Below are 26,747 nucleotides of genomic sequence, written 5' to 3'. Positions count from 1 at the left end.
TTTTTTTTTTTTTGTTTATACTTCAAAATTAAAAAAGGTAATCCTTTAGGGAAGGAAGTTTGTTTTTAATTAATGAACACTTACTGCCATGATAAGAGCTCTAACTGCATTAATTAGATACTCTCGAAGTGGTCTTAGACTCCTGCACAGGCATGGTTGTATATTAGTACCTTGTTGATGCCAGTAGTAATGTGTGTATTTGTACCCTCCAGGCAGTACTACAGCACAGTGTGTGTACTACCTGCTCGTGCCCTCCTGGCTGTAGAAAACAGAGTAGGTTAACTCGTCTCCATGCGGTTCAGCTGGGGGGCGCCAGGTCAGCTTGATGAAGCGGGTGGAAACCAGTGAAGCCACGACGTCTCGGGGAGCAGAGGGGGTGGGCCCTGCTGGACTGGCTACACCTCCGGAGCCTGGCGTTACATGGTCAGTAGTGTTAGGAGTCAGTGAGGGGGGAGGGGAAGAGGGCAGGGCTACGTCTTTGGGTTGGGAGGAGGAGGAGGAGGAGGAGGAGGAAGGAGAGGGAGCAGGGAGGGAGGGAGGGATGGTGGGATGGGTGAAGGGAGCCGGGGAGGGGCANGGTCAGGCTCAGCAAGATCTGCTTTCCATTTGTCTGGCAAGTGGGCAAAACAAAACCGTACGGAAAGAATGTCAGTATGTATGACATTTCCATTTGTTTGTAGGTCGGGGAAATTGACTGGAAGGTAAAGCTGAAATACACAAAAAGGAGCAGGGCAAGTGTAGAGTGCAAATAGCGTATTATTACTAGAGGAAGTGCGTTAAAATGCAGAACAGCCGCTGGCGTTCACGGCATGTGGACTAACTGCTAATTTGGCTTTCAATATTTGTCTACATTTCAAATTTCCAGAGTTCACTGACTTCTGTGATTGCAGTGATACAGAGAATTTGCTGGTATTTTCTTCCAAAGAATTACACGTTCCCAACGCACTTTTCTGTACATAAACTCTCACTCTGTCACTCACACGCACACACCGGAAAAAAAAAAAAAAATCCTGTTTGTCAAGAACTGACCTTTTGCATCTGCACAAACCTCTGACAAGTTTTAGCTGCAGCTCCGCGTCGCTGACTGAGTACACTCAGCGCACTTTAGTGACACTTTTTAAAGAAAATTTTGGTTGCAGCTTCAGCCTCTTGGATTTAAAATGAAACAATTACTATGGAGGTGTTGTGCTGACTGGAATAGTAGACGAGGAATAATAGCTCCTGTCTGATAAACTGATACAATCACACGATCAAAACTACATCGATTCATCTTATATAATATTCAGTTGCAAAAGTTAATATGTGGCTATAGCTTTAACTCACAGACATATTCAGATAATATGAATCTCCACTAGCGATGCTCTGGAGGGCCTGTGCTGCACTTTTTGTTTCGGGGGATTTTTGCCTTAAGTCTGGTCTTCACAAAGTCAGACACAGTGCGTGCTCAAATAGATTTACACCAGGTGACTGATGTAGTCAGTCAAGATTTTTCCAGTGTTTGATAGTAAAAACAAAAAAAAAAGACCCCTTGGTTGTCTTGTCTGTATGTTTAGGATCATTGTTTAAAAAAATTGGGGAAGTCAATAACCTCGAAACAGCCTTGAAGCTGGAAGTCAGCACAAAATCACTGTTTCATCTCAAATCCCGCCGACTGGAATCGAGCCAGCAACAATAAAAAACACATTGTGCAAATTCTTTCTGACTGCAGTGTAAATTACCAGATGCTGAACAATTATCCTCATTTATACAGCCACACACACACACACACACACACACACATACACACAATACAGAAAAAGCACAACACTTTGGTGTCTCACATCCACTGGCGATGGGGTTATTGCAACATCAACAACCATAACCAGGCTCACAGGATAAACAAAAGCTTGAAACCTCTTTGCTGATGAGAGAGCATGTAGTGAGAATACACAGCAATTACTGCCACAAATTAGCGTTCATCTTCGCAATAATACATCCAAAAAAAAAAAATGCTACAATACTAAATCTAACACTGGGAACTGTAGACCCAAACGCCCACTAACATTAACTAATCATAACTGTTACATCTATGACCAAAGGCATCTTGCTGCTCGTGTTTGTGGTGGCAGCAGCAGACAGACAGAGAGGGAGCAGTACCCAGGAGGCTGCATTCAGACCTTCATATAAAAACTCTTCTATAATAGAAAGGCATGGTGGCTCATATGTGTATTTATAAGAGGACAGCTGGAATCAATTAACTGTTTCCAGAAAACAACAGAAAGGGGGGAAAAAAACACACACACAAAAAGCTAAAAAAGCTAAAAAAGAAAAATCAATACTAGCAACAGTAGCAGGTAAAAGTAAGCAGTGGTATAGCTATTGTGAAAAACTCTGAAAATGGACACAAGACTTCTGCTTGTTTATAGCTGGATAAGCAGCACTACAGGATGAATATGTTTTGGCAGATTTTACCAAATTATGTAATCAACTATTCATTAGGCAGATAGGTATCACTATAATCCAGATGGAAGTTAAAAAGACAAGACATAGATGAGATAAAATCCACAGGAAATCAGATATTGCCCCTTTAAAATTAAAGTTGCATAAAAGTGCTGCAGGCAAATTCAGCAAAAAATAAATAAATAGGATTCTATGAAAGCGGGTCTGTAACAATGACTTTCACTTACTGAGATAAAGATAATGAAATTAAGAATTTCGAAATTAAGTGAACAAACTGATTGTGCCATAGGAGGATTTGGTGGCACATCTCAATAACCAGAAGGGCCCTACTAGCTCACAAATAAAACATGTATCACCGCGCATCACCATTAGTGTAACATTAAGAAGAGCTGACGGATCAGAAAACAGATTTCCCTGCAAAGCCCCTTTCCTTCTCTTTAAATGAGCGAACAATACTACACCAGAAAAGTAGGACAAGTTCCCGAGTCTCCACAACATGTTTCATGTTAGTCCGTCGTGCATTGGTCTGGAGTCGAGCCACCACTTGTTGATTGAGACAGAACGAGTCAAGTCAATGTTTTCAACATGTATGTGTAGACGTTCTTCAGAAACAAAACCCAACCTTATCTTTGTTGGCTGTGTTGCTAGAGAAATACTGCACTGTAGCAGGGGAATGTTTTAAGTGCCCTGTTCAGGGAAGAAAAAGAGAGCAGATAAAGGTTGAGTGCTACTACAGAGAGAAGGGCTTCTCAGAGGTCAGAGGGAATTACTGAAAGTGGCACTGGAAACAGGGCACACTGTCTCACTGACACTTTGTGCCCTTGCCCGGTGCGAATCTCAGAACAAAGGCGCTGAGATGTCTCTCCTCTTTGAAGCAGTAAGGGACACCACACCGGTGGTAAAAAAAAAATAATCCTGAAATCAGTGTCAGGTCAGAGAAAGAGAAAACCCTGTTGCATTGTGGGATAGGCAAAGGGAAGGCATATAAAAACCATTAGATGTAGTGTCCATCTACGTACACCTTGTCAGCTGTAGGTAATTGACATGCTGAGCAGTTTTCGGTGTCCTTCTGACAATCTGTCTTGTACATGCATGCCTAGGATTGTTACAGTAAGGAGGTGTCAGCCTCCCACTGCCACTGCCAAACTCTATTCATAGCTGATTAATAGTGTCATTAGTCTCTGTGCCAGAGGTAATGAATGGCTGGCATTAAGGCTTAACGAGGAAGGTTACTCTAGATCTGCATAATAAATCTGGGTAAGCAATACGCAAAACAGTCAGGACAAAGACATGCAAAGCAAAGCATTCATCTTAATATTCAACGGAAGTAAAAGCCGTTTCTGAAATTAAAATAATCGGAGTAGCGTTAAAGTTCTGATTAAAGACTCATAACATAAACTTTTATCTTGTGTTGCTAACTCTATAATCCTTTGCTGTGGTCCCCTGTGAGCGTAGCTGTAAAGTTGCGCCAAGTGCTTTTTTCATCATCTGGTCTGAGCCCACAGATAAGAGAGCCTACCTCACTGGCTCAGACTATGCAACCACACCAAGAGAGCATAAATCTACTGAATGCAGATATCAGCCAGAGGCGCCCACAGCACTGCACCTACAGATAGCCTTTACAGAGAAAATTCAGCAGGCCATGCCAGGCTCTCGCTAAATGGATTTTCTCAGGACTAGTTTCCATGTCTAATGTGGTTCGGTAATGATGACTACATAAGAGACGGATCCAGCACAATGCTAATGGTCCATTACTGAGTCAGTACTTTTATCTGCCATAGAAAAGAAGAATGAGAAGAGCAAGAATGAACAATACACCCAAAAGGCAGGGAACAGAGCCTTCAGAAAACCAACACAAAGAAGACTGCCAATTCAAACTGCCAATCTTTGTCATGTTTCATGCGAACACGCAATAGGCGCACGATGGGAAAACGTATGATTATAAACTGCACGGCACATCTCTGGGTGTGCGGTTGAAGTGCATGATTAGATTCTTTCTGAACAGAGACAAAAATGTATTGAGACATTATTTCATTAAAATGTGAAGGTGATGTAAGTAACAACAGACCACTTCAATTGCTCCTACGGGTTCTCAAGTACCGAGGAGGCTGCATTCAGACCTTCATGTAAAAAAAAAAAAAGTGTCAAATATAGGAAGGTTTGCCTGATGACTCATGTATATGTAAGAGGAGAGTTTTTGTTTCCAAAAAAGAAAATACTAGCAGCAACAGCAAGCAACCGTAGCAGCAACACGACAAGAAAGATTTCTCCTTATTTATAGCTACTGTACCAGCACTGAACAAACTAACAGAATGAATCTTTTTTAACAGATTTATCAAATTATGTATTTCAATATTCATTAGGCAGATAGGTATCAGTATAATCCAAATGGAAGTGAAAAAGACAAGACAGATAAAATCCACAGGAAATCAGGTTTCATTATGGTTGCATAAAAGTGCTGCAGGCAAATTCAGCAAAAAAATAAATAAACAGGATTCTATGAAAGAAGGTCTGTAAAAAAATTAGTTTCAATTACTGAGATAAAGATAATGAAATTAACAATTTCAACAACTTCTCGATTAAATGTAGTGGAAAACATTTGGTTCCTTAGAGCAACCGCTGCCAACTGTGATTGTTTTTTTTCCCCCCTTACAATGTTGTTCCTCTCGCTTCCTTTTCAAGATAAGACTGGAAAGATGAGCAAGCCTGACAGCTCATGACATTTGAGCAGCTCCTTAACGCGCCCACGAAGGAAACTGAGTCAGAACGAGAAGACAAATGTTTCGACGAAGACAAAGTGAGAAGTGAGGAGTGAAACAGTGGGAGCGAGAGAAAAAGGCTGACCAAGCATGGAGTTTTTTTCTTTCTTCTCTTCAGTTGGTTTTGAGTACCATGTCAACAACAATAACAAATTCCATTTTTAACAACATTTTCAACACCTACAAAGTGCTATACAAGCAATACTACAATAAATGAAAACCAATTATATAAACAATAAAAAAAAAAAATCTGAGACATTCATCAACAAAGAACAAAAATTGCTTTGTGCGCAGGGGAAAATAATAAAACCCCTGCTCATTTCACCGCAGGGACAGCGCTTGTTAGGGATATAAGCTCTGTTGTGGGACATTTCTTGCACTCTGCATTGTTGTTCAGACACCTTATCACTGGCCGAGGGGAAACTGACAGAGATACAGTATCAGATTGCTGAGGGGTGGAGCGTATCAGTAACTGCACACATTCCCTCTTGCTGTGATAATCAGAGACAGTCGAGATTAAAGTGCAGCTCCAACCTCACAAAGGCTTAAACTGACAAGGTGTTCCAACCCACTGACATAATCCAGCAAGAAAAAAAAAAAAAAAGTCTTTGTGTCTCAAACTGATTCTCTGAAAAATTTCAAAAGGCATCTCCTTAGCATTCCTCCCTTTCACTTTCTAGGGCATGTTTCACAACGGTCAAAAAAATGTTTGAAATCTGGCACGTTCCCCGGGAGAGAAATAAGCTTTTTATTAATTAAAAGAAAAACATGGAAATCTCAAAAATGTACGAATTTTCTCCTCATTAAGTCTTTAGCGGTTGAAATACTTTTCTGGAACAATTTTTCAGCATTGATGATGATGATACTGATGATGAGGCCAGATGGGACACATCAAAGTCAGGCAAATTAAGAGGAATAACTTTTGAGTGGTCAGCGCTTACACGGTCATGCTCAGAATACTGAAATATGGGACGTAAAGCTTTTGATTTCACAACAGGCTTCAACAACACACGCAAGTATACCAGTCAACATTCAACAAAATTTAAAAACAGCATATCGCAGTTTCCCAGACACAGGCCTTAAATGCTGCTCTAAAGTGTTTGGAGTGGGTCACAGATGTATTCATCTCTCCACACTCCCTGAACGCTCCTGTCGCAGTGGAAAAAAGTGGGATGTGATAGGACCCATCTGATAGATCCATGGGACTCCTGGATGCCATGTGGTGACATACTAAATACTTTAGCAGGAGGGAGGTGTTTGTACCTCCAAGGATGGTCTCTTTATCAGGCGGCGAAAAACCTCCAGAAGCCTGCGCATGTTCTTGTTTATCAAATAGAAAGCTGTCCCTTTGAAACCCTACAGCTATTTCCTCTAAAATGGCACAGTTTGTTCAAGTTTACGTTTATCTCGCTTTTCACATCCAAAATCAACATTCTCACGTTCCCTGTGGGCCTACATAAACAAGTTGAAGGCTTTTGTATTGGATATGTTTTGGATGGGTCGAGGTCTGTTTTTGCATCCACTCTTGGCCCTCCGGCAATTTACTTTGTGGTAATTTGGTTTTCAGAAAGTGACAATCCCTGCTCTGGGTCCTCAAAATAAACACTGAGCGGGGAGTTTCATATGTGGGAATGTAGAAAGTGCCATATAAAACCCAGAGGATCCACAGATCCCAACACGTAGGGGAAAACAAACGCTCCTATTTGGAAATGACGGCTGTAATTGAAAGGGGGTTGGCTCCATCAATAATTAACCGTCTACTGTGTGTGTACATACAGCGTCCCTTCACCATCAAACACATGTACCCCCTTGATCCATGAGCCACTGGTGAGTTCATTTGAGTGTGATTGCTTTGTTCCTCTTAACGCCTTGCTTCAACACACACTCACACACTTACACTCGCAGAAACATGCACGATCATGAGGCCAACAGCTGCTTGCCCAGACTTGGTATGCAAATTAAGATGTGCGACTATGGCATACAGTGTAACCCCCCCCCATCCATTCCACTCACCTCCCTTTCCACTTTGACAAATCTGCATCACATGCATCACGTGCTCCACATGCTGGCTGAAAGTGGAAAGCAAGGCCTCTCGGGCTCGCCTTTCAAGCAGATCAAAACAGCCAGCGATGCTGCACATCTCCAGAGCATTTCGCCACCAATGCCCAGGACTGGATACAAGCTTTTCTTTCTGCACTGCCTGCCTTTGTATCTTATTACCTTGGAGGTACACGAATACAATTCAACCTTTCCAGGGGAACAGAGTAAGCCTGGAATGAAGTAATTGATTTGAGAGAAAGCTCTGTGCAACAGCGTGTATGTGTGTATACATGCACTCAACATTTCATGTATAAAGTGAGTGGAGTTGAACAACCAGAAATGGACTGAAAAGGTCAAATAGGATGTTTGTAGAAGTGGGAGCAGCTGCATCCCCCTTTGGGAGCTTCACTATCAAACAGTCCAGCTAATCAAACTCCCACCAATAAAACGGACCCCCTAGGTTAGACCTACTGAGAAGCGGGGATCACACCATGTTAGCAGGCAGCGGGGTGCAAACAACCCACTGTGATGTTACTCACTATTCTACTTTTAGCTTATGGAAACAGGGAGGCTCAGTGGAGAGGGTGGGGAGGGTGGGGAGGGTGGGGGGAGTGCTAACAGGAAAAATAAAAGCTCCAGCTTTGTTGGTGCCGCTCACAGGGGTCAGCTGCCTGCAGCTAAGGGAAGGGTGTGAAGGGAAAGTGATGTTTTGGTGCCATGTGGTACTTCCAATTACTGCACCCAGAGGACAGTCCACGTCCAAAACCATCAGATCGGCATCCTGGATGAGTGTGTGTTGGAGGCGGACGCCGTTATGTCGTAAATAAGGGCACGTGTTAGTGAGCCGCGTAAAACGGACTCTCAGGAAAAAGCAGTTTGCACACAAACGTACGCAGTCAGGGCCTAAAAGTGGTGTTGATAACAAGACTGACCTTCAAAAAACAGCTCTGACGCAGGTACTGAGGGCTATTTTAATCTTTTTTTTTGTCTTTCCTGTGCAGAACAAGAGCAAAACAGGCATCCATAACATTTTGCAGCTAGCACTTAGGCGACAGACCATTTATAAATGAGGCAAAGCCTTTCACCATGGTTGAGTAAATACAACCCATAGAAAAGTTCAGGCGGCAATGAGAGCCTCAGCTTGTAAACACACACATACACACTCAGCCCCACATCCCTGAGAGACAGCGCCACAACACAAACACTTACTCTGCCATCAGCGCCCGTACAAACAGCAATTTGGTGGAGGCTGATTTCAGCTCTTCACAATCAATTTAGGCTACAATCCCTCTGATCAGCTTCCTACAGCCTCCAGTGTAGGAACACATTCACTAATCACTATCACTGACATGGTGTGTATGCGCACGCCAAAGAGATTTTGTTTGTGTGTATTTCAGTTAAGAAACACTGTGCTCATTTCAGGGCTTTATCCCCAAATTTGAATTTCAATATATTTTGCTATGAGGCAGAATTTAGTGGAATATATTCAAATTTACATATAATTAATATTCTCCATCAAATGTCCCTGATTTGTTTTATATTCCTTTTTAATGATCGCATGCATTTATAAATATAATTACAACTTTCTAAATAAAACACATTATTACCATATTTGTTTAATCAACCATAACCCACCAACAGCAAATAATACTCAACACTGTAAGTTGAGATAAGGTACTTATTATAATAGCACCCACAGCTGCATGACTTGAACATAAAATTTAGCTGCTGGAGAACAGGTAGGTTTGGTGTTTATTGATGTTTTTAATGGAAAGGATTCATACAGGTTTTTGAAGCTATTTTATCTCCCAGTTGCACCATATTAGCCCGTGGTTAGTGCCAATAAGAGACTCCTCTTCCTCTATTCTTATCCCTGATTCTGCTGCACCACATCAACGGGAAGTTCATTATAATACAATGTTGACTTTTGGAAATTGCAATTTTGAAAACAAACATCACCACAGCCTCAAAATTGACCACAGAGTAGAATAAACACCTCTCTCACAGAGACCGAACATTTAAAAAGTTTGTGAAAGTAGTAACTGTTGCAGGATGCCCTGCGATGGACTTCATATTCCTGTCCGGCATTTTATAATAATCCACCTTCTAATATATATATATAATGTATATGTGCAGTCACCTGTGTAGATGCAAAGGAGAACAGGAAGTCAAGGCAAGCGAGCGCGGCCTTGACATGATGAATGCAGGCTTGAACCAACGACGAGAGAGGATTTAGTTGGATGAATCGGTAAACGCACGTTAGTTTGTGTCCCTGTGACCTCATTAAAACCCACCAAGGCAATCAACATACAGTAAAAGAAGTGTGACCATATGTGTGCATGCACGTGCTTCCCAGCGGTACATGACATGTTGTTTAACTGTCACATTTTCACACTGCTGGCGCCTGCTGTTTGAAGGTACACTTAGGATGGAGTCGGTGCCAACAGAAAACATGGTGCGCAGCCCTGCACTGTGCTGACACATTCACATGCTCACAACGTTACACGCTCGCTCCCCCTGGCCTGGCCGTGACCCTGCTAGCAGATGATGGAGCACACTGTATTCCCTGAAGTGGGCCTGAGCTTTTATTCAGTGCTGGTGGAGTCTGGCTGGAGGGAAGGGTCTTTTAGCAGCCTATTCTCACTTCTTGATTTGAACAGGGAATAAAGCTGGTGCTCTGATGTAGTGGAAGGATCCCCCGTCTGTGGTTTGTGTGTTTCCAGCGTATTTGGAGGATTTTATTTTTTTTTCTTTAACTTTTTTTTTTTTTTTTTTACTGCTCTGTCTTCTCGAACTTGACTGAAACTCGCTCAGCTCCTTTGCTGTTTAATCGTGATCTAGTTACATTTTATATTACATGGATTCATAATAAAGTGATTTTCTTTCTTCCACACCAGCTGGAGCTGCTGCTGCTGCTGCGGCGAACCACACTGACAACACAGTTTTAAGTATCACAGTTGTATCTTTCTCTTTACTTAACAATTCAATATCAATTCAAATACTATATTTATTTGTAGAGGAACAGGAAAACAATACAGATATTTTTGTATGTAAAACCCCTCTTGCTTGCATATTTGCACATAGCCACAACAATGGATTTAGGCTGCTGTGTTTCCATCTCTCTTGCGTATCAATATTCCATGTGGAAATAATTACTGCTTTTGTACGGTTTCAATATTTGAGTGTCTGTTTGTGTTACAAATTTGCTGCACGTATCAGTTCTGTTTGGAAAAACCGTCTCCTTTTAAGGTTAAGTACGACATTTTGAACATAAGGTGGAAGAGCTTGGAGATTTCTCTGCTTTCTGTTGTTCACAGTGTGGGCAGAATTGCTTCTGGCAACCAGGTCTGTCCATAGCAGTTTCCTTTGGCCAATTTATATTCAGCTTAGAGTCAGCAGACTGTAATGTCTTTGGTTTCTTGCCAGTAGTTTTCTTACAGGTTAATATTTTATGTCCAAGCAACTAAAATGTAGCTTCTTCCATTCATTTTCAATAACAGGAGTTGTTGGCTGCTTTCTTTGTTTTGCGTTGCTTAGTATTTTTGTTTGTTCATTCAGTGCCTTTACAGAAATATATCTAGATTCAGTTTATCTCATTTAAAAGCCATTGTTACAAATGTAGTTATTATTACCAAAGTACAAAACGCTCAGCCAGATCCTTCACAGGCAAAGTGCAACTTCAGTTATTAGCCACACCGCTTATCCTTTTAGGGTCACAGGGGGACTGGAGGCGATCCCAGCTGACCATGGGACTATCACAGGGCTGACATATAAAGACATTCATACCTACGGGCAATTTAGAGTCGCCAGTTAACCTAACCTGCTTGTCTTTGGATTGTGGGAGAAAAAACCCACACAAGCACGAGGAGAACTTGTAAAAACTCAGACCGGCTGGCAGGCTCGTACCCAGAACCTTGCTTGCTGCGAGGCAACAGCGCTAACCACCAGCCTGCCGCCCATCATTTGGTTTTAACTGTTGTAAATGCCTCAGAAAGGTTACAGAAGTCAAGAAAACCCACGCCAATTTTATTTAGATGTAGCTCATTTACATCACGCTCATTTGGTCTCAAGTGTTGTAAATTAGCTGCGTCTAAATAAAGCTTGTGTGGGTTTTCTTGACTTCTGTAACCTTACTGAGGAGTAATATCTGGTAGTAACACAACTAGTATAACTGTCTTGGCCCGGATCAAAGCGAGTGCGATTCAGTGGTTGTATCTACTTTTAGTTGCTATGGCAGTGCCAAGTCATCTGCAGATACAGTAACATCCTGTTGGTTTCTGTGTCATTTCACATGCAGATCCGGTGCTCAAGTTTACTGCAATTAATTGATTTACTAATGAAATTATGGTATGTGTGACACGCTATATATCTCACCATGCCTGTCACTTTGTCAGCTACAGCAATGGGGGCAGCACACATGTCACTTTGTCATGCCAGCACTCCTGACGCCTGCACCCGTAAATACACAGAGTGATGGAGGGAGAGGAAAACCAGGAGACACGGTGAGCACTCAGGCAGTGACGAGACATCTCCATCTCTCAGTGGGGGTCTGGTACCGCTGATGGGAGGGGAGGACAGGGCTCTTCTGTTTGCTGCCACAGGTCTAAGAGGGGGGGGGGCGGGGACTAATGGCAGCATGGATGGATACGAGGGAAGATGAAGGGAGAGGAGGAAGGGAAAAAAGGCAGAAAGAGAAGGAGAAAGAGATGAAAGAGAGGGAGGGATTGAAGAGGACTGCTCGTCTGTATAAGATTTGAATTTAACAAAAGCCTGAATAAATGCATTTGCATTAGAAATAGTGTATCACCCTTCTGTCATCATACAAAATAAAAAACCCCTGAAAAAATGGCTACAGGAGAAAGAAGCTACAATTCCTCCAGCCATGTTGCATTGAGCACCAACTGACTGCTGGCTAAGTATTTAGTAAAATGTCTCCCTTTCATTCTTGTCAATGAAATTCACTTACAACAGTCGTCGTGGCTAAAGCCGCATGAGAGCTCAGAGCTTATACGTTCAAACGAGCTTTGGGGCTCTCTAGTGAAGTACTTGGCTTGGGCACTAGGAGGCAAAATGTCAAAATATTATTCATGGGAGCTGTGGGAGTGGAGGAGAGGAGGAGAGAGGAGAGATGGAGGGACAGGCAGACTCAGACAGCGGAGTGTTTTCATATTGTATTACCATCACAGCATATGGAAGGAATAAAAGTATTCACATGCAAATGGAAGTGCATCTCTCACATTTATGCAAACATAAAAATAAAAAAAAATAAAAAAGAAATAGACACAGCGGAGTGCATCCACTTCTCTTTTTATCTGCCAATGTTAAATGCAGATCTGTCTGCATTTCTCACATCAAGCTTTTAGGTGCTTAAATCTCAAACTTGCCATTTTCGACGAGTAGACATCTAGTACAGATCCACAACCATGGCTTCTTCATTATACAAATGAAAATACAAAATACTGAAAAACGTGGAGTGCCTTTTCTTTTCTCTTATGAATGTCGGTTTCTAAAATGTAAATGTTATATAATGCATCTCTCCACTTCTAGAAGGCAACAAGGCCAGTTAGTTATCCAAAAAAAAATAAAAAGTGTTTCGGCTACACAACGACACAAAAAGCAGCCGCACAATAAAACTTGGATATACATTTTAGTGCGCCACCTTATCAAACTTCAAACAAAACCTCAGTCTTTGTAGAGTATATGGGAAGATGACAATCATATAAACAAGTGCTTTGTCTAGGCGTGTACAACTTCAAAGTTGAAAAACGTGACCCATTTCCTCTCCAAGCTGTAATTGCCGCCTACTACTGTTTCATGCATAAACAGTTCACATAATCATGTGCCTGGAAAAGTCCACAAATTGTTGCTGCACAATGTGTATAGGTGACATGTGACAAAAACTCCTAAAATAACATGTCCTCCGCAGCTGACTAACCTCCCCTCACCGTCATTGTGACAATCAGATGGACAGCACGGCTCAAAACTGCCAGCGGGGAATCATCATGACAGCCATTAGTGATTGTATTTATAGTTTAGTGCGGAAAGGATGGGCCAGTCTGCTGGGAGTGTGATAAAACCCCAGCAAATGTTGAATTAAACTTGTTAATGAGGACATTTCCTGATTAGAGCGGTCATCTTATTGATTCCAACTAGTGTATCACTGTCTCACTCGTGTAGCGCAGTTAATCATTTGTGAGAATCTGTTTAGCTTTTGTCAGGAGAAGCCAAACCGAAATTAGTTGTCGCTTTCCTCTCTCTCTCTCTCTCTCTCTCTCTCTCTCTCTCTCTCTCTCTCTGACAACACGTGATGACTCACAACAGAAACGCGAGCACAACTAGCACAACTACACAAATGTACAGAAGACAACGAGAAGTCCCGAATGTGGCAGCTTTACAAGGGACATTAAGAGGCACTTACTTGGCCTGCATTGCACTGCATAATTAGGTCCCCTTGAGGTCCTCTTTTGGCATTTGTGCGCCTATTTACCCACATCTGTTTGCAACTAGTTGACCCATATTGCACATGACTGTGGAATGTCCAGGAAAATTGCTCGAGACTGCAATCTGAGGTCCTATTTTTGACCTCCACTCCGCCAAAAACCCTCTCAACCTTTCAGCTTTCAAGGCTTTAAAACGGCTCAATCAAGATGAAGTTTGGCAAACCTTTTATTTACACACTTTGCAACATACACTAACCCACTGTCAACTACAAGAGTTCAAAGCCGGGTGTATTGATACAGAGCAGATATCACTGTTAATAAGTGCTAAAATACTGTAAACATGCTAACAGCTGACCCTTTTCCAAACACCTACAAGAGGGAATGGTGAGCGGAGCCTCATTTAACTGCAGCTGGAAGTGTCAGGATGCAAAGATTATGACCACTAATGAATATTAGGGAGCCGCTGGGTGTTTAGAAGCAGTTCAACCCCATTGATTTCCCTGTTGGGTGAAGACAACTTTATCCCTGTGTCAAGTCCCACGCTTATCTTCCCCAGACTGCAAGGCAGCCGACAGACAGACAATGTGTTTCTCCCTGGCTCCGTTTCAGGATGATTCGAGCCTGGCACATGTGAGCGGGATACCTGACCGAGGTAAACCACACAGGGGGGAGCAAAGAGCAGAAGGAGTGTTTGTGAAGTGGACAAAGATGCCCAGCTGTGAGGGTGGGGGGGGTGTGTGTATAGCCTTATAGGGGGAATATTCAGGTCAGCACAATTAACACAAAGCCCAGTGTGTTGGATTATCACAGAGAGCAGGTGGCTGTGAAAGACAAGGGGAGAGAAAGTGAGAGGAAGTGGTGAGACAGACAGATGGCTGTAGAGTTGTGTGCGTCCGCACTCAGCAGCACAGGAGGGACGAGAGAAGAATAGAGACGGTAAGCAGAGAGATACTACCCTACTAGATCTCAGAGATTCATTTCAACCTCACATCACAGAGCCGTAGCCACAAAGCACAAATAGCCGTAGAAAATTAGCTGATTTCAAACATGTTTTCATTGATTCACCATTTGTAGTCACAAATTGCACCTTTGAGAGGGGAAATTACCTTGACACAGCGAAGCGAGCATTTGTGGAGAGTGCTGTAGTGGATGTGTCTATATAAGCATAAAAACGTCAATAATGTACAGGAAGAATAAGCAGTGTCACCGCGACTTCAGTTATTTTCTCAAGACACCATCTGAGCCTCAAGATTGGAGGCTGGATAATAAACTGATGAATAAACAGGAAAATGGAAAACTTTCTGCTGGTAAGTGTGTTTGGATTAGCATTACTGTGACCAAGACAGATGCACACACTCAGAAAAGTAAGAAAGAAAAAAGATTCTGTGTGATATTTATGGATTTAACAGAGATTAATTTCTTCAAAGCCCCGCTTAGGGCAAACTGCGTGTGCAAGGGCAGCTGTCTGAGTAATTCATCCCATTTATCTTCAACTCACACACACACACACACACACATACACAAAAAGAGAAGACTTGGGGCCATGTAAAGTGGCAAAACCCTCATCAATGGTGTCAAACACAAATACACAATGAGCTGCAGGTCATCATTATTTCTGACTTAATGTCCTCCAGTCAGAGGGGATGACACAGCTGGGGGGCCACCAGTTGGACACCGCTATGCTAATCCATTAGCCACCTGCTTCAAGTGAGGGGGAGTTGACGCTTGATTAAATTTTGCCATCTTCCTCAGCAAATTGGGAGAGTCTGAGTCAACACTGAAGTAGGGATTGTGATTTTAATAATAGACACAAAAAACCACTGATTTCTGCTGTATTAAGTTCTGCCTTCATTCCCCTCGCTGTTTTATTCTTCCTCCATTTTCCACCTTGTTATTTTATTCACATTATGCTTTTCAGTGAAATTGTGCCTCTTTTTTCACCTTTTACTTCTTGTTGTTTTCTTGTTTTGTGGAGGTTTTTTTTTTTATACTAGCCCGTGGGTTATTCTATGATTATAATAAGTATACAATTGAAAGTTATATTACGTTTTCTCTTAATGGTCAGAGGAAATGAAAACAAACTACCCCAAGTACTGGGCTTTTCACATTTGCTTCTATTTTCAGGCACTTAGTTTTGCTGCTTCTAACCACTATTCTTGGTGTCTGCTTTTGTTGTTCTCTGCACTCAGCAGCTCCACTCTGGGAATTAGCATTCAAACCTCTTTCGGCTTTAAAGGGAATTGTACAACAAGAGAGACTGTGCTGCAGCTACCCAGGCGCTCTTCGCTTTACCAGCATATGGGCTCTTGTTTAGGTGACGCTCCCTGCTGAAAGGAGGCCTTTGCACTGCTGAGGATGCCGCATCAAAGCACAGGCAGGCACATTGTGTCATGCAACCGAAAGTCCTCGCAACATTTCTGTAACACTAGATGTGGAATGGACTGTGCACAAACCAAGCATCGTTTGCCCCACATATACTTCTGTTCCCTTTGAGTCACCTCTGGTTTAACAAGGTCCCAGTGGTTTCATTTCACTGTTCACTACACATTCTCTCCCTCACACCTTCACAGATGTGCTCAGCCTCTAGAATCCATCGAGGTGTTTACAAATAAAGCAAACTATACAGTGAGCAGAGGACCCACCCTTTTACAAAGCTAGCTTGGGTTTTACAAGCCTTTGTTGAAACAGTATTTCTGCAGAGATTTATTCCTCTTCTTCGAGCAAATCTTTTATTACTCTGTCTAAAGAGCCCAAACCAGATACTGGGATTTTCTGAGCTGCAGGTACTGCATCTACTATTGGACTTGATTGTAACATTTAAGCATTTTGGCAATTTAACATGGATAAAACAAGGATTATTTTATCAGCAGTTGACAACTCCAGCTCCCGTGACTGGGATTCATAAGAGGTGCAGCTGCTGTGTTAAGAATGTGGTAGATATTCAAATGGCTGTGAACTGATCCTTGCTTTTCCAAATGTTTGTCTCCCTGAGCAAAACTGATCAGACATGGTTCATTTCTGAGTAGTTCCTGACATTGATTATTTAATCACTGCATCTTCTCATGTAAAAAAAAAAAAAGAAAAAAAGATTTTATCTGGTTAGGTAAGACATCTGATTTGCACACTACTGTGTGGTCCTGGTGAGTGGCGTACCGTGATCCAAGATGATGAGCTGGGCGCTGGACTGGATGTTGCCGGCATCGTTCTCTGCAAGGCACTGGTAGAAACCCTCATCTGACTTGACCAGACCCAGAACCTGCAGGTTGTGCTCCTTCTACAGAACAGGAAGGAGGAAAAATAGAAAAGAAAGGGAAAAACAGAAGTTTATATTTGTACAATGTCTTCAGTGCAGAAAATGTAGAAAGATACAAACTTCAGTGCCAGATGAACTTACAATTATTTTGAAGTAGTCACTGGGGATGACAGCATCTCCATTCTTGACCCATTTGACAGTGGGAGCTGGCGACCCTGAAACCTCACATTCAAAAACGATGTCCATGGACTCGTGGGCATAAATGTTGGCTGGCCGCTTGACAAACTGCGGAGGAACTGTGGAATACAGATGAGAAAGAGGAGTCAGGGAAGTTTCAAAAAAAAAAAAAAAATGATATTGCATTTATAGTTTGGGGGAATTGACTGAACAGTTAAAGCAAAGCAGCAAATAAGAGATGATTGGGAAAAAAAATGTGTAGGAATAATTTTTTTCCGTAAGATATTCAGTAACCAATTTGTCAAAACTAACCAGGCACTTCAAAAAACCAGAGCTCTGGTCTCTGCCAGGAAATGAACGAGACCAAATGATTCCATATCTCTTCAACTGCCAAATTGCCAGTTAAGGGAGGGTGGAAAGAACAACAAACAGTATCATCCAACAACCACCCTTCACACAGCTCTGACCTGTTCGGCAGATGGCAACACTTGGACTATTTGATAAAAAAAAAAACAAAAAAAAAAACGTTCAATAATCTCCGTTCTTTCTTATTCAGGAAATTGGTGAAAAATAACAGCCGTTTTCGTCGCAGTACAGTGCGTTAGCATGCTACACTAGCAAAGCCAGGCACTTGCAGATCTCCCCTCGTCCTGGTAATGAGGGCCAGAAAGGAGTTATTTGATCTGCTGCGGTGATACAGCGCCTCATCAATCTGTCCTGGAACAAGGTCACTGGGAGCACAGGGCCCAGGCCTCTTCCTCTCTCTATAATTGGACTGTACGTGTTGTGGGGGGAGAGAGAGAGTGAGAGAGAGCGAGACAGACTCCATGTGTGTATGTACAGTGTGTGGGTGTCTCTGTGAACAAGTGCCTTTGCTGCCTCTGTGCTTTCTCTGATAAGCAGCGACCTCGCTGACCACAGTTTAAATGACTGTATTGTTAGTGTGTCGCTGTGTGTCAAGCTTCGCCATCAGCCTCCTGGGCTCTGTGATAGCTAGTTATTAGCATCTATTTTGTGGCTATTCACATGAGCTGATTGGATATTAGAAGCAGTGAGCGGATAAGGTCCTTTTCTGGTTTTATTCAGCAGAGTTTACAAGTTGTGAGGTCAAGTCCTCCTCGTGTGCCTGATGTAGCTGTGGCTAATTTGTTTTAACATGACATTTCTAGTTCACGGATTAGCCTTCATCCTGTTGGGATGTGTAGTTAAAAACAGCAAGAGAATTAAGACTCCCGAATTATAGATGATTGTAATTAAATTTGTGAAAGGAACAATCCACTGTATACACATTTCTCAAACAGTAATAGCCTCATTACACCAAGAAGCAGTGCAGTTACAGGACACATTGGTCTCAATGATGCGTTTGTATTTTCCTGACCTTGAAATGCACTTTCTCCATCTGTTTGGTATTTTCATACCCGATACAGAGCACATGGAGAAAAGGAGGGAGGAGAGGCGGGAACTCGGGAAAGGAAGCACACAGGGAGACAACACAAAGCCACTCCCACAAGATGCTCCCTCGGTATCTTCAGTGAAAAACCCCAGGGGTAACGTGTGTGTCCCTTCAAGCGGTGCTTTTAAACCTTTTAACAGTTGTAGTTTTAATTGAGAAATGTAATATATTGGGATTATGATTATCCTGTGTTTTTAGTTACAATTTCATAAGAGAAATTTTCCACATCTTCCTCTGGCTAATCACATAAACAGGATAATTATGGGGAATTATCAGTGTGTGCAAACAGCTTGAACAGACAGCAGTCGCAGTTGTGATCATGCATAACTGTAAATAACTTGTGTGAAATGAAATAAACGATTTCAACATTGTATGCTGAGCGAATGCTTTTAGCTGGTGGTGGTGGTTAATAGAGACCAGTACTTTAATTTGGGGTTGCAAGTCATAAACAAAGTTGAGCCCATGGACGTAGACATATAGCTAGCAGGGCAGTCAACAGAAGGCCAAGTCTATGGGCTCAACCTTTTAATGACAAATTTGAGCATTTAAATTAGAAAATACAAATCGCTAAACTTAAACAACCAAACACATTTAACAGTTTAATATACCCGGGTGGAGTTCCCCTTCAGATTTGATGCTACAAAATAAAAATGAAATACAATAAAAAAACTTACAAACAAAAACAGTAATTCAAACAAAAGCCCACTGTACAGCATCTTGCTTTCTCCTGTGGCTTCCAAATTCCAGTTTTCCAACCACACAATGCAACAGAAAAGGTCAAAGACATAACACCTGAGTAGTGCAAAAGAATACTTTCCTCACATTGCTTAATGAGTGTCGAGACATTTCTGTGAGCTACACCGGCGAATATTGACGACTGAGCCACGGATGGAAATGAGGATGGTGATGCTTGTAGACTGGATCACTGTATGATTGTCAAAACAGCTTAAACCCAGCTCTGTGTGTGTCTGTGTGTTTGTATATATATGTGTCCGTGTGTATCTATGTGTGTGTGTACTCGTGTTCCCTGCAGGGGGAAGTGTGAGCTGTGAATAATGTGTTTCACAGTGTGGTGTCCCTTGGATATTTGCCTCTAGTAGCTGTGTAGCAGAGGCAGGTGGAATCCTTGGTTTACTTTGGTGTGTCAGGAACACGCCATCAAGACACCAGTGAGTCTGTGTGTGTGTGTGTGTGTGTGTGTGTGTGTGTGTGTGTGTGTGTGTGTGTGTGTGTGTGTGTGTGGCTGGGCCACATGTGAATGTGAATAATCTCAAAACGTATCTGGATAGTTGTCTCATTCCATTATTACCGGTGCTATATGTTGTACATAACTGTTTGCTTCCTTCCCTGCCGGCCATATGTGTATGGTTGGTTTTTGTTTGCATAACATGAGTGTGTGTGTATATAAGTGACTGCTTATGTATGCGAACATATGTTTTTTTTTTTAAGTCCATGCTGTCTCAATCTGTGCACACTCACTGCATTTGCATCAGATTCTGCATCACATTGCAGTGTCTGACAGTATCTGTATCTGTGTATATGTATATATACTGTGTGTGTGTGTGTGTGTGTGTGTGTGTGTGTGTGTGTGTGTGTGCAGAGCCCCCTGGTGAGGTTTGCTTGTGACAGGTTTTGATGGTGACTGGTACCCCTGTGGCTCTCTTTATCTCTCTCACGCTCTCTCTCTCTGTTTCACCACTCAGTCTCCCATTTTTTTCCCCCCTGACTCTTAATCTTCCTATAACTCCCTGTCTATCTCTCCATCTTCTGCCTCCCCCCTTCCTCTCTCCAACTGAGCAGACATGCACCATTTTCTCTAAATGGAGTTCAGACATTTGGAACCTATTGGACTGAGCAATGAGTAGAAACGCCTAAATGTACCAATAAAGCTTGAGGGGGGTGAGGAGGGGGGAAGGTGGAAGCTATCAGGACTCAACAGAGGGTGACATGTGTGTTAGGGTGTGTGTGTGTGTGTGTGTGTGTGTGTGTGTGTGTGTGTGTGTGTGTGTGTGTGTGTGTGGGGGGGGGGTGTCTCTCTCTGTGCAACAACATGCCCGATGACCTTCCTTAATTGGCTGTTTGCAGCATGAACCATGCATATGCAAAGGTGAACTTAGTCACATTTAGAAAAAGGATGCAGAGAAGAATTTTTGGCAACTAATGTGGCGACAGAGAACTCAAATTTAAAGCTAAGAAAATTTCATCAGTAGAAAAACAAGCCTTCTTTGAAAGTGCTGCGTAGACGCATGTACACTGTGATGGCAGGCAGTTCTTCATATGTCAACACATGAGGTTAATGCATGTTGGGAGAAAGAGGAAACCACTGCGGCTGAATTTTGTAGCCAGAGGGGAAGAGCCTTGTAAGTGTTACTAGATGCCAGCTGTCAGTCAACTCAAACAGCACTGAAGTCACTATGAAAACATCCAACTTCTTTTTCAAAAATAAGTGGGTCATTACCTGCACATAATAGAAGCCAGTGATGTCTCCGACTACTAGTCGTGCAGTTACGTAATGTTTTGATCATTTCTGCTGACTTCAGGTGGCAGAAATGTCAATAATGCACTGGAAAAGATACCAATGTGCAAACAAAGGGAATTCAGGTTTCAACAACAAAAAAAAGCTTTGCAAATAACTTCATGTGTAAGATATTATGAAGTAAGAAAACATTCAAAAAGTCTGTCAGACCAAAATAATCATTTAAATTCTTAACTGCTAAATGGAAGTAAAACTGTTTTTGTAGGCTGTATAATAAAAATATTAACATTCCACATGGCACCTTTAAAGGGGTGTAGAGGGTGTGATTGGGGTGTATTTGCTTGATTGGCAGGTGTCTAAGCCCGTCACACTCTGCAGTGCTTTAGCTGCTGTAATGCCCGACTGCAGCCTTCACACAAATTTGGATTTACTGGATCCAGTACATGACAAAAGATCCAGGAAATAAATATGTTACTTCATAAACATATGGATAATGTCACAAGATGCCAAGTCCATGTTTCCCTACAGTCCACAGACACAGAGATGCTCAACTCCACCAGCTGGAATGTCTCTAAATGGACTGACTTGTGTTTGAACATAAATACCACTCTCTAATGAAATAGAAATCCAACAGAGACAGAAAAACAACAGAGGAAGTGCAGATACATAAAAGACGGGAGAAAAAAAAAAGAAAACATCAGGACAAATATAAAGGAGGGAGAATAGCTGAAAGAACTCCGATGCCAGTTCTTTGGGGCTGGTTTTATCTCTTTAGCCCGTGGCTTAGTAAAAGAAGCTTTAATGCAGACTTACACTGACTCCAGTGAACTGTTAAAAGAGGGCCACAAAAAGGTCATGTGTGTGTCTCACTGTGAGCTTGTTAAAACAAAACCTCATAGGATTCCTAAAGGGATTCTGGGCAGATTACTTGACTTAAAGCTCCACTGGCAGCCAGGAGTGAACTGAATAGAGACATACTGAGGGGGGAAAGGCCAACCTCCATCTATTGAAAATTAAAAAAAAAGAAAAAAAGGTGAAATATCAAAATCAAAAACCTGAAGAAAGAAGCTGTTGCGGTCGGCGTATTTCCGATTAACTGGTGTGAGTGAAATAAACAGCTTATTACTCCCCAACATTCAGGCGACAGCAGTCATCTATTAAGGCCTAATGTATGATTGTTGAAGCTCGAGGATCCAAATATGAAAGACATGTTACTACTTTGCAAGCTTGGCCAGAGTCCAGTTAGCTTCATAAAGTTAAACAATAGCTCTTGGGCAGTCAGGGTTTACTCTGAGGGCAAGTGGAGCTCGGACTGCACTAATTACCCATCCTGCTCATGCAAAGATAACAGCTTTACTCTTAATCCCGGCCAAAACAAACAAGAAAGATGCTCTGTGCTTCCTTTCCAAGTCATTGAGTAGAGAATAATGTCCTGTTACAGGCAGACTCATAAAGAGGGAGTTCAATCTTTGGGATGCTTTTGTGGACTTCCTCTGATGTTTCTAAAATTACTAGAATTGAGTTGATGCAGAGGCCTGAGATTGTCCATGAAATGCTGAAACAAAGCCGGCGTCACGGTTTGGCTACGGCATATAGAGGAGGTCAAGGCGACGGTGCCTTCATTTTAGAGCATGAACAACTTTCTAAAACAACATTGTTGTACTTGAAAACACGGCAAACAAAGAAAACACAGCTAATTTAATCATTCACTTGCGTTCTATACTTTATATTGTGCTTTAAAATATACTATTAATCAGTCAGTTATCATCAGAGAATCCCTGAGAATTTGGTGCATCAGTCACTGGATGTCATGTTTCCTGTAAACATAATTATTGCCACAGCGATGAGGTTTTGGTGGGTTAACTTCAGCGATCCTCGAGTGGAGGCATGTTTCATTTGTCTTGAATACTCATCAGTAATAGTTTAGATTTATAGACTTCAGTTACTGTAAACGAAAAGAGGAAAATGCGTTTTTACGTGAAGGTACATATGGATGTAACTTTTCCCATAAAGATCTTCTAGACCATGAAAGTGTTAATTAAACCAAACCGGAAGTCAAAAACCAACTGCCAGAATCATAATTTCCTGAGGAGTAACACAAGTAGCAATGTGGCTGTGAATGACTGGCTGTGTGTTTGCACATGCCCTCCCCTCTAAGGACCACAGAAGTGGTAATCTCAATTTTACAGTTAGATGGGCTGAGTGATGCCGTTCAGAAGCTGCTGCCACCCGATGAGCTGCGCCAAACTGGACCGGCTTCCCCACAGCAGAAGTAGCAGCGTAGGGCGGACTCGCAAAACGAAACACTAACGAAACAGAGACATACACAGTTTTCGCATGTTCCTGATGTCATGCAGATGTGGCTCTATCTGAAATAAATAGCAGGCTGTTGATTCCCCACAGATGAATACAGACACAAGAGAAGCCGTAGACAGGAGTCAGACAAGGACTACTCCACACACCTCTTGTCATACTGGTTAAGATTAACCCCCTATGAAAGAAAAGAAAAGGAAAAGGTGTGTGACTGTGGGTGTTGCTCCTTATCAGGTTAGTGTTGCTTTAAAAGCTGAATGGAAAGTTTCATGTTATTTCAGCCAGAATATCACTGTGACACTGGAGGGCAGGCAGGAAGATGGTGTGTCGGAGTAAAAACAGACTAAAATATCCACTAGATTTTACAAAGGCCGCAATTCTTCCATGCTTCATTTCCAGCAAACTATTCCTGTCACTAGCTCGCAAAAATACTTTCAGCACAGTTTAAGAAAAGATCCCTCTACAGGATTTTCTACTGATATGTTCATTCAGGCTGCACATGCTGGTTTTTGTTTTCTTTTGTTTTCTCTAGCCTGATGAAACAACGTGAGCTGCCCAAAGATTTAGATTTGTAGATTTGATATACAATCAGTGGCTTATTTTTTCAAACCATTTGCTACAAAAGAGTAAAGAAAAAGGTGGAAGTGCAAGCTGAAATTGAGCATAACTACAGTTTTTTTGATGTTTCTATTTTTGCCCATTGCTATAACAAGGTAAAACCCTCCTGCTGTCTGCGGTTATAAATCTAGAGCCAATCCCCAGCCAATAGGCAAGACATCAAACTTTTACAGGGGGCAGGGATTTCCTGCATGGGAGCGCAGCACATGGAACGAACAATTAAGTTGATGGCATGATAGCATGAGGCCATGATAAAAGAGGGTCACTAACTCGGAGCCCTATAAAACTGGAAACATATATGTTTGTGGAGAAACTATTTCTGTCTTGCAAACACACACATACAGAGTTCAGGTCTGGGTGGTGCCCCAGTCACGCAAGACCATAATCAAAAGCTGCTGTCTCCTCTGGCTCCATTTTTCCTCTTGCCAGCTCTAATAGAGGGTGAGATATCGCAGCAAAGTCACACTGAACAGAACACACACACACACACACACACACACACACACACACACAAATATACAGTAATCAAACAAACACATACAAGTGTGTCAGCACACAACTGTTTGCCTGTGCAGGGCCCAGTACTGTAGATGTTAGTGGATGGGTGAGCCAAGCATCACTGTAAACACTGATGTTTAGAGCCTGACATGCTTCAAAACTACCTGAAGTTCTGCTGGAGTGCGCGATGGAAATTTCCAGACCCCATGAATTCATCAAGACCCTTTAAAACAAAACCCAATGGCCAAGATTGAACAGGTACTTTGTTCGATGACCAAGCAGACAAATGTGAAGAAACCTTGCGGTATAACTCCTTCGAAGAACAGGTTTTCCATGTGTGTACAGACTTCTAAACCTCTTTATGTCACTGGCACTTTGATTATATATAATAAACACACTGCTTTTAGATATCTATTGCATTTAAAAGACGAGAGGTTATAAAATGCCCTCTGAGAAGCGCTACTTCTTCTGGGCAGACTGGAACCTACGGTGACTCTGTACTGGAAAGTCTGACCGGGCTGGGGCTAGCTGGTTAGCGTGCTAACTTTACTACAAGAATAGAAGCGATATAAATAGAATCAAAACAAGAGGGTTAAAGCTGAACTTACAATATTTATTCTGGACTGGTAAGTAAACACCTGTTAATGCTAACATTGGCTATGTAGCAATAGCTCCTTTAACTGATTTGGCAGCGTAGAGTAGAGTCAATGTGTTGTTGTTTGCTACCAAGCTCTGCCCTGGTGAAATCTTACTTTCCTGAAAGAGATAACAACGTCACTTTCCTGTCTAGACTTGCTGGTGCTCCGCTCTGAACGTGCAGCAGGTACATGGTCAGTGTAAATTCTCAGGGCTCAGAGCAGTGTACATCTCTCCCTTAGTAAGTGGTATAAGGTCCTCATTAGTTGACTTCACTGCTAAGGTACCTTGAAACACAGTTTCCTGCAAACATTACTTGAACAGGAGTAAATAGTTAATTTGCTTGGGGATTGTTGTCAGCCATAGTTTTGGTGCAGCAGTGAGTATGAACTGCAGCAGGAAGATGTATGTTAGCAAGACTCAATAGATTACAGTGCCTTACAGTTCATTATAAAACAAAAAATAAAATAAAACATGTCATCCTGTTCAACATTGTGCCTCAATTATGTCTTTCCAATAGTTTTGGGACAACAATAAAGCTCTATGGCACAGAGGAATAAGATACAGTAGTTTGTATAAGATCACTGATTGAAAATAAGCACTAATTACTAAATCCAAGGAGGATTAATTCAACTGTGTTTGAATAATATTTGAATCTGAAAATCACGCACAAATTAATACACGCATTTGTTTATTGAATGCATACAGGTGTATAGAGTGAGTGCATAATTGACCTGGTGTGGCATCATTTTGTATGCATGGCTGTGCTGTTTGTGTGTATGTGCACACACCTGCTGCAGCCCCCATGCATCTCTCCTTCCACAGATAAGCACCAGCTGCATCACAAACCCCCAAGCTATCTCCAGGCGAAACCTAACAGTGTTTTACCACATCAAATCCCTGCCTGGCTCTCTGCACCGTATCCTAAGCAGAAAACCATCCAGTGTTTATGAAAAGCTACTGACCATAAACTCACAATTTCTCCTTGTTACTGCAGCAAAAGATGCCCTAAGGTGTTTTGGAAGGAGCGTGTCATATACAATGTTTTGTATAGATTCATACCACATTGATTTGTATGAGTGTCTTTCGCAAGCGTAACTACATCTTGGGGGAATCCTTTGACCTTTCAAGTGTCACTTCTGTTGTCAAGGGAGCAAATCAATGCCCCAATCTGGTTTCTTCATAAATCTGGATGAATCAAATGCAATTAGGCCTGTGAGTCTACAGCATGGGAACTAATTAAACTATTTTGTTGTGTTACAATGACTGATGTCTTTCAACAATATCTCAGGAGTGCTGATCAATCCTGTGCAGTCTCGTCACATCGGAGGGGGAGGCTGGCAGGGGTCAGGTCAGAGACACGGAGGATTTCAGAGAGAACTCAGCGAACAGACTTGAAGACTGAAAACGAATGAAGTCGGATGTCCTCCTGTGACCTGATCCGATTTTCCATTACTGTCTCCTTTAATCACAGTGAGCGACGGGGAAATGATGAAAGGGTGGTGGAGGGGTGATGAAGAGATGAAGGGATTTGGGAAGAGAAGTATGGAGTCATAGCATGATGTGGGTGTGTGTGAAATGCAATGAACCTGAGAATGAGCCTCAGGGTGTTTCCCCATTCTAAAGTTATTTCACACCGAATCCT

The 26,747-nt window shown here is 42.1% G+C and overlaps 1 protein-coding gene across 1 annotated transcript in view; it reads right to left on the bottom strand.

Annotated features, from left to right (window-relative positions):
* Positions 1–26,747, bottom strand: part of neo1 (neogenin 1) — a 160,132-nt gene that overhangs the window by 37,572 nt on the left and 95,813 nt on the right. Inside the window, 3 exon segments of the mRNA XM_022748600.1 lie at positions 242–410; positions 16,832–16,952; positions 17,073–17,227. Coding sequence (XP_022604321.1) covers positions 242–410; positions 16,832–16,952; positions 17,073–17,227 — 445 coding nt within the window.

The sequence above is a fragment of the Seriola dumerili genome, unplaced genomic scaffold, assembly GCF_002260705.1.
Source record: "Seriola dumerili isolate Sdu_G_001 unplaced genomic scaffold, Sdu_1.0 BDQW01000011.1, whole genome shotgun sequence".
Lineage (NCBI taxonomy): Eukaryota > Metazoa > Chordata > Actinopteri > Carangiformes > Carangidae > Seriola > Seriola dumerili.
Note: the sequence above shows the minus strand (reverse complement) of the source record. Positions and strands in the feature narration are given on the sequence as shown.